Source organism: Lissotriton vulgaris, chromosome 3_1, assembly GCF_964263255.1.
Source record: "Lissotriton vulgaris chromosome 3_1, aLisVul1.2, whole genome shotgun sequence".
NCBI lineage: Eukaryota > Metazoa > Chordata > Amphibia > Caudata > Salamandridae > Lissotriton > Lissotriton vulgaris.
In genome coordinates, this window is record NC_141689.1 from 516,665,861 (window position 1) to 516,678,632 (window position 12,772).

A 12,772-nucleotide genomic window follows, 5' to 3' on the forward strand; every position below is an offset into this window, starting at 1 on the left:
CGTGCGATGGCTGCGAGGGGGCTCATGTAGACGTTGAAGAGGGTGGGGCTGAGAGAGGATCCTTGTGGGACGCCGCAGATGACTTCGGTGGCTGCTGACCGGAACGGGGGGAGGCAGACTCTCTGGGTTCTATCGGATATCCCCCTAGCGAGGTGCATAGCTTCCAACACGTAAGGCGCGTAAACGGCCGGGACAAGACAGTAATCTAAGCTTGACATGCTACCATGAGCACCCGAGTGAAAGGTGTACTGCTTCTGATCCGGACGGAGCAGTCTACAGCCATCAATCAGCCCAATGGTCTCAAGGAAGTCGGGTAACCAGCAATGAGCGCGTCCCACATCCCTCGGGGGATACCTATCAAGAACTCCGGAGACAACCGCGTTAAAATCCCCCCCCAAAACTATCAGTCCACTCGGGAGATCGAGCAGAGCCTTCCCCAAATCGACAAAAGTTAAAGCTTGCATGCCAGGAGGAACATACACGGACAACAGTGACAACACCTGCCCCTCCCATCGACCCGTCACACCCACATACCTGCCCCTATCATCCTCAAAAACAGAGTCTACCACCAATGGGAGGGCTCTACGAGTCAGAATACCCACTACCCTAGAGCTAGTAGTAAAACCGGCATGCGCCATCAACCTGTAACCCATTCAATGCATCGCTTTACATGTATTACTGAGCAAGTTGGTTTCCTGCAACAAAACCACATCAGGAGCATACCGTTTAAGATATTGAAGAACCAAACTACGCTTAATTTTATCACCCAACCCATTGACATTGCAACTCAATACCTTCAGTTCCCTATCCCCCATCATCAAAAACACAGATGGAGCAATCACCCCCCAACCACTGAACACTTTCCAATTCAATGCCTTGAAAAAACACAACAAACAATACCAAAAAATCCCCATATACACCCCCCAATCAGACCCCATGCACCACCCTCCACCCTGCACCCCTGCTCACGGTGTTCCTCTGCCCCCAACTCGCAGAGTGCCTGTCGCCCCATATTCTAACTACTGAACTATCGAAAAGTAACTGTGAGGAGGAGTACGACCCCCTATTCCCCGCCTATGCCCCAGCAAAACCACCAGACCTATCTTAGCAGTTTCAACAATCGACTGGCTTCTACACCCTCCCCAGCATAGTCCCCCCCTCAACCCGGACCAACCCCACCTGCATCAATATTCGTCCTTATTCTTGCTCTTGAGCGCCTTCGTCTTCATATCCACTCCGAGGCCGTCGCTCGTCACAGGGGAAGATAGTCTCCAACCAGTCCGCAGCAACCTCAGGCTTGTCAAAGAAGAACGCCTTGCCCATGTGCTCGACTCTTAACTTGGCAGGATACATCATGGCATACTTAAGCCCTTTGTCCCGAAGTCTTCTTTTGACACCCATAAAAGTTTGCCATTGTTTTTGTACTGCCTGTGTAAAGTCAGGGAAAAAACTGAGGGCAGAGTTCTCATACCTCAGAGGACCCCCAGTCCTGGAGGCCTGCAGGATAGCGTCTCGGTCCCTGAAGTTAAGCACCAATCATCGGCCGGGGTGGCGCCCCAGGACGCGGTCTCCCTCCCGGCACTCTGTGCACCCTTTCCACTGTGAAAAAATTCCCAAGGCCTCGGGGTTTCCGTGATTGAGAATTATGTCCTAAACCACTGTTCAACCAATGCTGCGAGCCTTCCGCCGTCCAAATCCACGTCTCACCAAGACCGCGATCAGTCAGGCCGACATCCCTGGGGTAATGCACCTAGGTCTGAGCTCGGCCTGAGATGTGGCGGCTCCAAGATTGTTCAGACCCCCCCCCCGGCACCAGCTCGATATATGCGGGAGCCGGTACCGACCGGACAGGCCTAAGGAGAAGAACCCAGGAAAGTAAGCAGCGCCACTGGCAGCCATCCAAGTGCGCCAGGCGCCCGACCTCAGCACCCCACCGGGGCTCACCACAGCAGTTAAAATAGACCAAGCTGGCGTCGTCGAGCTCAGAGCACCCAGACCAGGAGCAGTGTCCATCAGTGTCACACAAAAGAAGGGGTGGGGTCCCAAACAGCGCGCCCAACCGGTCTACGCGGGCCAAAGCAGCTCCGAAGCCCACCTAACTTTAATTAATTATTTAATTATTATAAGGTAATTTAAGTATTATTAAGTATATTGTAGTAAATAATTTTTAATATTGTAAACGATATTTTTAACTCAATATTTTTGTACTTACCTGTTTATAGATACAAAGTCGATATTCTGTCTGTCGATATTTTGTCGCCGATATTTTTGGTGGTCGATATTATGTCTCTCGATATTATGTCAGTGATCCGTTTATGGTATATGAGGGCCAAAAATAAATAAATAAACATCGTAACCATTGCCCGGTTTCCAAGATCAAACCTGCTTATTATAATTCGTGTGAGGGTCAAAATGAGCTAAATTACTGTTCATAAAGATGTAAACAGTCAACAGAAAAGAATCCCCCATCTGTTGTGTTATATCTTTCTAGAACATGCAGCTTGCAGAAATCCATCTAAAATGTTTTGTGTTCCATAATGGATTGTTCAGTGCTACAATTACCGACCTAGGTGAGCAGTGCAGACCTACCAGGTTCCAAAGCTTCACCTCTTGGGAGGCACACACAGCTAGAGACTCAGACAGAATGTTGTATTGTATGAGGCGCATGAGCGGATTCTTCAAGGTTATCGTAGTTGGATCTGTCTATGGACAAGAGCTAGTTTTACAACTCTTGTCCCACAGAACAACTATGAAAGTATCTGTATGTATGTATGTAAGTAGGGATGTATGTGCATGCCGTGCCTAGAAGGTGGACCCCTTGAACTTGAAGTGCATTATAAACAAATAAAAGTATGTGGTATTGTTTAGCATTAACCTACCTGAAAGGGGTACATAAGTAGAGAAACAGTCAATGAGGGACTAGAAGGGTAGTAGCATAGGCGCTGGAAGCAGGGGTGTGGGAGGTGCTGCAGCACCCCCAAAATAACCATGCAGTAGTTCCGAAGGTGAATGAGCATTAAAGAAGACTTAAAACTTTATTTTGATCTTGTTACGTTTGCTATGCGTTCAAAGACCGAGGTTAAATGTCTGGCTAATCTTCGGACAAACTGCTGCTTATGTTTTTTTTAAAAATAGATACACATATTTCAAAATAAGTAAGCAGTTTGGAAAGCACAAATGGAGGTCGTTTATGTAATTCTGCTGAAAGACAGATGTTAAACGGATCTAAACAAATCAAGACACTCTATTTGGTGAAGCACAAATAATAAACCGACACTGACACACAATTTCTATACATACATTTTTAACGCTATATAGTTTTATCAATAAAATGTGGAAATGTAGTGCTCATTTCAATGAAAAATGTGATGTCTGTAAATGACAGTGTGCTACCACACCAAGCTTTAACAAGACATTTTTGATAGAGAACTCCAAAATGAAAGACCAGCTGCACATTACATGCTTACCGCTCTCTTTCTGAATGGGTGTGGCTCATTTGTGACACTTGTTCTTTGTGTGATTCTTGGATTTTCAGAATACCGGAGAGTGCACTGATAAAACACTAATGGTAGCGCCCGCACGACGAAAATTGTTCCAGCATCACTGGGTAGCGGATTCTGAGAGTGGAAGTGGACTGCTACTTCGTTGTGATCTTCACCTCTTTCCCAAATTGGAGCCGGGCTGGGGCAATCATAATGGCTACCGAGATGAAGAAGGCCTGTTGCCTTTCATAGATATTTTGTTTGCACTTTCCGTCTTCAGTCTGATGTCCAAGTTGCGGCCATGCGATGGGGCCATGTGCTTCCTATTAAGGACTCTGTATCTATTCACAGACCTATCTACATGATGGCTGTTATGCGGTGCTTTCCAAACTTTTAAGAAATACGACTCCCTTTTCAGAACAACAAACTTTTGTGACCAACCTACCTTTAATAGACATGAGCTGGGTGACTTTTTGCTGTAACTAAAGGATCATGTAGTAAGGCACTGTCATTTACAAACAGCACATTTTCCTTTGAAATGGCCACTAAATATGCACATACAGTTTTACTGATAAAACTACATTGCACGCATGATAATGTGTGGAAATCGTGTTTTGTGAATATTTATCATTTATGAATCTCCATGTAAAGTGTCTTGATTTATTTTGGTCCTATTACAATCTACATCTTTGTTTCCAAGAGAATTAAAAAAAAAAGTGCGTTTTCATTTAGGGGTATTTAAATTTGGTTGTGTTACAAAATATGGCATCCTACAGCGTTTCCTTTCACACTCTCTGTACCCCAGCAAGATTCTCACATAATTCACTTTGCTTTACTTTCTCTGACTGCAAAGTGAGAGAAGTCACCATGGTACGAAAATAAGCAGCAAGAGTGTGGTCTGGACGAGCTCGATGGCAGCCACCATCTCGTAGCTCTCCCAAATCCTGCACTGAATATCCTAAATAATCCTGGTGCGGATAGGCAATCTCAGCCCAGACGACATGCTCTACAAGGCATAGAGCTGCAAGGCCTGTGGGGGAGCTGCCATCAGGGCGAGCGAGGTGATTAACCCGCCAAAGATGAGACTATCTTGATGTAGCTGAATAATCAAGATGGTGGCCAAGTGGACCTGTGCCATGCCACAGAGTGAAAAGATTCCCTGTGACTGGTGAGTGGAAGGCATTGTCTCATCCCTTCTGACTCTCGGAGGGGGGAGAAGAGGCGCTGGCCATGTCATGGACGCCTGACTCCCGGATACAGGGGGAGGGGGTGCAGGTCTGGGGCCCATTTCCAGAGGGTGATTTGGGCCGCACCTGAGATGAAAGACAGGCAAGGAAACACCTGCTGGTCTCTCTCCATCTCTCCCTGCCATCAGCAGAGACAGCGAGGGCCTGGATGCTGCGGAGCTGCGGGCCCACACTGGATTAGGAGACTATGCCCGAGTCCTTAGCAACCCCAATGGGAGGAGGAGGGAAATAACGGCTCGGGATCTGAGGAGTTCCATGGTCTAACACGTGGGAGGCGGGAAGTCCGGGTCCCCACCAGACCGTTGGGGGGGGTCGTTGCACACCGGGCTCTCACACCCTGACACAACACATCAGCCAGACTGCCTATTCTGGCTTAAGTTACTCAAATTTGAGGCAAGAACAACACAACCCTTTGCTTGGGGACAGATAAGGACCTAATATTCAGACCACAAGAAGGAATAAGGTCCCCCGAACATCAAGGGACACCTAGAAGTCTTTTAATAGGGCAGGCACACACTATTGCCTGGCTGCTCATGCCGCCCACACAGTGGGACACGGGCGGGGGTCTGGCAGGCCAACTATAGTTGGACGTATCCTAAACCAAACCTTCATGCAACATGGCGTGAAGGGGATGGATAAAGTCCCACCCAAGCGAGGGAGAATGTCAAGTTCATCATATTGCTGCCACAACCCTCAACAGGGGGAAAAATGGGCAGCCCGGATTTGACACAAAGTGAAGGAGAAACAGATGAGCCCTACCCCAACACAGATACGATCCTGCGGATGATTGACTCCTCTCGTTGGGACCTAGAAACAAAAAATTGAGAGCTGGGAGTGGAAGTGGCACTTTTAAGGCAAGATCTTAGTAAAGCCACTAACAGAAGGAGAATCCAGCATGGGAGCTTTGAAGGGTTCCGTCAAGGAAATAAACCAGAAGGTTCAGAGAATAAGCGCCAAACCAAAGGACTAGTGGCCCGAGTGGAGGGCCACTGTCGATGCAACAATCTTTGCTTTGTTGGATTCCCAGAGGAAGCAAAGGGTTCCAGACTGGAGCAGTTTTTGGAAGTCCGGCTGTGCACCTTTTTGTCACATAATCATCTTTCAAATTGCTTCCTTACAGAGCGACAGAACCAGACCCTAGCAATGAGCCCCCACCATGGGCACCCCCTAGGCCAGTTATGGCTTGTTTGTTTTTATTTTAGAGTTAGGGATCTGGTGAGCTGAATGGTCAGAAGTATAGAGGAAGTAAAATACGAATCCAGTTCCATTCTAATCTTTCCGGACTACACAACACTGGTCCAGAAACAAACAAAATCATTTGAACAGGGAAAACAGAATCTGCACACCTTAGACTGAAGTACATTCTGCTCTACCGTGATAAGTTATGGGAGCTCTTCCAAAGTAAAACATTCTATTTTGACCATCCAGACTGAGTGTGAGAATGGGTGGAGGAAAGACCCTCATGAGGGGCTGAGTCTGGGAACCACTCACTGGGAAAGCTCCCAGCAGGGGAGAAAGGGGAGACCCCAAGGCAGTCTCAGAATCATTGCTGGAGAAGCCTTCAGAAAATCTCCAGGCAAGAAGGGACACAAAATTTAGTAGGGCAGAAACTGAGATGTTTTCCTCTGACTCAGGCGGAAGTGAGGACCAATCTAAACAGAAGCTAGGAAAGACCCTGGAAGACACCTCAAACACAAATGACTGACCAGCAAAAGTTCAGAATCTACATTATCGGTGCATGTATGATATTGATTGATGGTGGAGGGTATATAAGAGGGTGAGGTACCTGTAAACAAGCCCCATTGTTGACCTTATGAGGGAGGGTGAGGTTCGGCAGTTCAGAGCCCATGCCAGGGAAGTGTTGGGTAGGGGGTACACATGGCGGTATACGTTCAAGATGTTAGTAACAAGGCACAGCACAAATTACAGAAGATCATGATTGATCAGAGGCAGGGAGTAGGTAGACCTACAGTACCATAGCTACACACCATGGCCAATACATGAAACTCCACACACATGATCCCTCAAACACTTGAATCATTAACCACTTTGATGTGGAATGGGAATGGATTAGGTTGTGAATAAAAAGGGGAGTAGTGGCAAACTATATTTGGAAGTATTTATATAAACAACGTTTCACAAGGAAATATATCTCTTTTAGAGTATCACCAGTCGGGAAACAAAAATGGGTATGCAAATCTTTTAATGGACAATTAATGTACACAGGGTCAGAGACAAAAATTTTCATAGCAAAAAGAAATGTTATTCCAAAAAATTGATTATATACTATAATGAAAAAGAACTAGCGCTCATGCTTTTCAGTGAAGGAAAGGTGCTGTAAATTGTGATAGAAAAATAACAAAAAGTGCATCCAGACCAAACGGTGCTTATTCCTAGATGCGGACACGACTTAAGCTCTGACTAATCCACGTGTGGTTAGACATACTTAACGACGAGCAGGAGCCGAGAGCCACATTATCCCTAGACACTGAGAAGGCTTACTGTGTGCTTCTTATGTTGTTTCTATCCCCTTTGCGGCTTCTCCCCCCGCATCCTCCATTGTGCTTTCCCACCCACACGTCTCATACCTGCTAACTAACATGGTGCCAGCGTATGTCACACAATTCCAGCTCTCTTCACATGGTCACTCGGTGAGGAGCCGAAATCACTCAGTGGCAGGATAAACGAGCTGAAAACCACTGGGATTTTCATCTAGTTTTCAGAGGCGTAAGCAGCCGATGTCCATTAAGAGGAGTGAAAACACCCCAGGACATCAGCGTTATTTCTGTTGCTTTGAGAGTAGGTGGGTTTGGGGGCTTGCTTAGGGTCAGAGTGCCTTTGAGGTAGCTCTCGGCATGAGGCGCCGCCCCTTCAAGGCCCCGCTTAGCATAAAAATAACCGGTGCTTTGCCACCTTCAGGAAAATGAAGGTGCGAGAAGTGTACTTTGAAAACAAGTTACATTTCAAGAATATGCTGACACCAAGACAGCATGGGGAACCAAACACATCAGAGTCATTGATGATGCTAGCATCAAGGTACTGTGTCGGTAGGAGGCTATGGTGAATATCATGCATTTGACGGTGAGCGCACACAAAGATTGAGGCAAACTGTGCGGTTTGACGAATAGCAAAGCATTATTTAGAAATTGTGGTTAAGGTTCTTCTCTGCATGGCTTTAACTTCAAATGTCCTAGAAGGAGTGTTCATGAGACATTCTGCTCCTTGTGCTCTCATTCTGACCCTGGCCAACTTGGAACGTGTTCTTATGCAAGAGCCATATCACAAGTCCACTAACTCGTGCTCTACAAGCTGTATTTGTTGCTCACCAACAGAGTGACAACTCTACTGGGTGATAAAGCTCCAGCAAAGTGGCTCTATACACAATACCAGGCCACAACAAGATAAACAGTTGGTGGCACTGAATAATAGTCATGGGGTACAGGCCGTTTTCCTTGCAGCATTGCTCAAGGACAATAATGCTTTGGTCCATGAGTACTGCATGGGTTTATGAGTTCTGCTTGGGTCCATGAGTACTGCTTGGGTTCATGTGTACTGCTTCGGTTCATGAGTACTGCATGGGTGCATGGGTACTGCTTGGCTCCATGAGTACTGCTTGGCTCCATGAGTACTGCTTGGGTCCATGAGTACTGCTTGGCTCTATGAGTACTGCTTGGGTCCATGAGTACTGCTTGGGTCCATGAGTACTGCTTGGGTCCATGAGTACTGGTTGGGTCCATGAGTACTGCTTGGCTCTATGAGTACTGCTGGGCTCTATGTGTACTCCTTGGGTCCATGAGTACTGCATGGGTTCATGAGTACTGCTTGGGTCCATGAGTACTGCTTGGGTTCATGGGTGCTGCTTGGGTGCATGAGTACTGCTTGGGTCCATGAGTACTGCTTGGCACTATGAGTACTGCTTGTGCCCATGAGTACTGCTTGGGTCCATGAGTACTGCATGGGTTTATGAGTACTGCTTGGGTCCATGAGTACTGCTTTGGTCCATGAGTACTGCATGGGTTTATGAGTACTGCTTGGGTACATGAGTACTGCTTGGGTTCATGGGTACTGCTTGGGTTCATGAGTACTGCATGGGTGCATGGGTACTGCTTGGCTCCATGAGTACTGCTTGGCTCCATGAGTACTGCTTGGCTCCATGAGTACTGAATGGGTCCATGAGTACTGCTTGGGTCCATGAGTACTGCTTGGCTCTATGAGTACTGCTTGGGTCCATGAGTACTGCTTGGGTCCATGAGTACTGCTTGGGTCTATGAGTACTGCTTGGCTCTATGAGTACTGCTTTGGTCCATTAGTACTGCTTGGCTCTATGAGGACTGCATGGGTTCATGAATACTGCTTGGGTCCATGAGTACTGCTTGGGTCCATGAGTACTGCTTGGGTCCATGAGTACTGCTTGGCTCCATGAGAGGAGAGGTCCTTGGACATGATCCACCCTCTCTGTATTCAGCTTCTAAGACTGTGCGGCGTTTCAGATTGCTAATGCTAGAGCTGCCGTCTCCCTACCCCTTGATCTACCCCTGTCCTGCTCCCTTTATTTCCTCCTCCATGCAGACATCTTTGTAAAAAACAAGTGCATATGCTTGGTTCTTATCAAAGCCAAACACTGGACTGGGCAAGGATATCTGTCCTTTTGTGCTCCACTCGTCTGGACCAAGCCGGTTTTAGAAGGTCAGCCAGAGGTCAAGAAAGAGTAAAACTTGGACTCTGAAAAGGGCGTAGATAGACTGTAAAGAAAGCGGGGTTACCAATCCCCCCTGCATCTTGTGTCCTCCCCCGCCAGAGAAGAAAGGACCCAGCAACAGCATGGTTGGGAAGAGGTTGTTTGTTTCAAATACACAACCGAAGAGTGATTTTTCTGGCAGCTGGTTGTCATGAGCCTTGGCACTCCTGAAGGAAATGCCCTGTGGAATGACTGGCTCCTGCCAAACTTTGTGGTCAAATCAGTGGCCATTTGGTTGAATGCCAACTGATCCTGTAGTGGACACAAGGTTACCCTTGTGTGCCTATGGATGATGGTGTATGGGTGTTCACTCTTCCCCACCGGCCTTTGACCCCTTACTGCTTTTTTAATGTTTTATAACTATTTATCAGTGAGTTGCTTATGCTGTTTTGTATGAAGGTAGTGTGCATTTCTTTCCTATATCCAATGTGGTTCAGCCGCGCCTGTAGGCCTAGTGTTGTTTTACACATATACAGGTGTATTGGATTGTAAGTACTCCCATGAAATCATTTACAACAGTACATCAGTATCACAAGAACACCTTCTAAGGGTCCTCCTGCAGGAGGCTACAAACAGGACAACATGATCTTTCTAGCTCGAAGGACTCACTGACCGATAATACAGCCCTCCTGTCAGAGTCTTGGCTGGCTGTCCTTTTTAAGAGCTTCATTCAAGCTCATTCTAAACACTGCTTTGCAGGTGCAGTGAATGGATGAAAAGTCGCAAATGCTTCAGTGAACAGCAGTTTGTAGATGCAGCAGCTCTTTGTCGAAACTAATGTTCTCACAGACTTTTTTTTAATGCAGATTTATATAGCGCGAACTCGACCCGAAGGTATTGGAGCGCTTTACATGAGCACCAGTTACGTTACACAAGGACACAATCAGGCACTGGGAGATTAAGTGATTTGCCCAGAATCACAGGATATGGACGGGACCCCGAGGCTCGAACCTTGGTTTCCAGCACCAAATTCAGCAGTCTACATCCTCTCCGCTAAAAAGATACTTTTGAGGCAAAATCACTGCTACTCATTTATGAAACATCTTTACATTTAATGAGTTTGGAAGCTTACCTTATCCGGCTTGTTTAAATGTTGCAGTTCCAGATCTTTAACAAGATACCTCACGATGTCATCCTTGTTGTTCTGGGCTGCGAAGTGTAAGGCGTTCATTCCATCCTGAGGAGAAACACGAACAAAGATGGGATTTGCTCATTTAAAGTAATGGAGGTATGGCCTTAAAATAAAACTCCATAGCAAAGAATGTTAAATTCAATTATTGTAAATACTTCAGAATACAATCATAATTTTGAAAAATATCAAAAAAGAATACAGTTTTTATTTTAACATATTTTAATAACGTTTATTGAATAAAAATGTCACATAACATTCATTTTATTAAAAAAATATTAAATTACATTTAAATAGTTCTAAATTTCACATTCATAATAATTAAAGTATCTTTTTTAGGAGGGATTTTATTTATTTTATTCTTCATAAAACCAATGTTAATTTAATATTTTTAGAATAATAAAGGAGTAGTCACGAGCAACACTGATCAAGCTACTAGCGAAGACCAGTGGTGCTTGACTTACACCTGCTCCTTTTTGGTTGTAGTATCTCACACTTGTAAACTTAGTCTCCATTTTCAAGTAGTTTTACACTCAAATTTTGTGAATAGCTCAACCTAAAGCAGGACAATAAATTTACTAGTAGTACATCTACATGTGTAACTGTGTGAGTAGGGCCCTCGGTCAGTCCGGAACAGCCTTACACCCTAAGGGTCAGTGAGTAAAACTGGATAATAGTAGCAACTGTGAAATATAGCACTTTAAGGCAGATGTGTGATATGATGTGCCATAATAAGTTTATAGCACCGACATTCATTTGTATCATTTTATGTATTAAATAATAGCACAAGTGCCCAATCTATTGTGAGCTTTGATCTGTTAAAAAAAGTTGTTGTTTAACTTCCATGCACTGTATATCTTGTCAATTCAACAGTAAGGATTTCAGCCTTGTAGAAGGGCCTCGAACCTTGCACTGCAGGCCTAAGTGCAGGGTCGCTGAGCAAGCATAGAGCCCGCTACCTGGCTCTACTGTACAACATGAAACCAGAGAAAATCTGGCTTCACAAAAATGTGTTTTGAAGAACATCCTCGCCGTATTTAAAGATGCTTTGATCTTGTCATGATATGAACTGCCAAGACAAAAACATTCCCCCTTTAGTTACTTTGAGGCTCAGCCATGTCTTACTTTGAAGTGCTACATGAGAAGCTGTGCACCAACGCTACTGCACACAGTGCATTAAAAGGTGTGCAGAGTGGTGAAATGGGGTGAAAGGAGGGTGGGGCATGGCTTCTCCTGCAAAGAATGACCAAAGAAGGTGAAAGGGCTGCAGGGGCAACATCATGTCTGCAAACAGCATGACAACCAGTCTAGCAATCTGCGCTGGTTCCATGCTGCCATCAGAGGGAAAAGGTGAATGAGTTCCCTTGCAGAGACTAGTCAACCTGATAAATAGGAATATAGCTCACAATGTCCTGGAAACACCATTGTGGCAGCACCCAATAAAGAGTGGACGTGTAGCCACCATGAGATAAGAAGTTGGTTGGATGTGTCCCTCATCCTGCCAGCCATGCATCCATCATTGGCACACCCATCATATCAGCTGAGCTTAAAAACACCATGGATGGATACCATTTGGGAGGCCGCCAATGTCATGAGTCCCTTTGTGTAATGATGCTCCTGTCTCTGTGATGGCATTTACAGACGCTTCCATGGCAACTCCCTCATACTTAAAAAGGCACCTCAGGGAGGAGAGCTGGGATTGAGAGGAGCAGTAACAGTGACACACGGCTAACAGTGAAATTTGATAATAAGTGCCCAAATGATATATGAGAGCACTAGCAGCATTCAAAGAGACAACAAACCACTTTGTTGGCTAACCCCAGTGCTCAATTTCAGCCGGTTGTTGCAGTGTTGCATAAACTACGACTTAGGTATAGTTCTACCAGGTGTGTTTTCCCACCCACGGGTGACACATGTGAACTTGGTTCAATGCACCGACGATGAATGTCACTGACTGGTTATTGTAGCCCCACAGAACACTACGCAATATGTTATTTATATAAAGGTATGGCTTTTGGGTTACTAACGATCCCAATAGGTTACTAACGATCCCAATGAAGGGATCATGGGCACAGTGGTAACAGTAACAAACCTATTGTGTCATTCACAATATCACATACCCACTGCACTAAGAAGAATGAACACCGTTAAGAAATTATTTTTTTTATTATTACAG

The 12,772-nt window shown here is 45.6% G+C and overlaps 1 protein-coding gene across 1 annotated transcript in view; it reads right to left on the bottom strand.

Moving 5' to 3' along the window:
- The window catches only part of ANKDD1B (ankyrin repeat and death domain containing 1B), a 602,007-nt gene that overhangs the window by 356,767 nt on the left and 232,468 nt on the right, over positions 1–12,772 (bottom strand). The window contains exon 5 of the mRNA XM_086960762.1: positions 10,540–10,644. Coding sequence (XP_086816888.1) covers positions 10,540–10,644 — 105 coding nt within the window. The remainder of the gene's footprint in view (positions 1–10,539; positions 10,645–12,772) is intronic.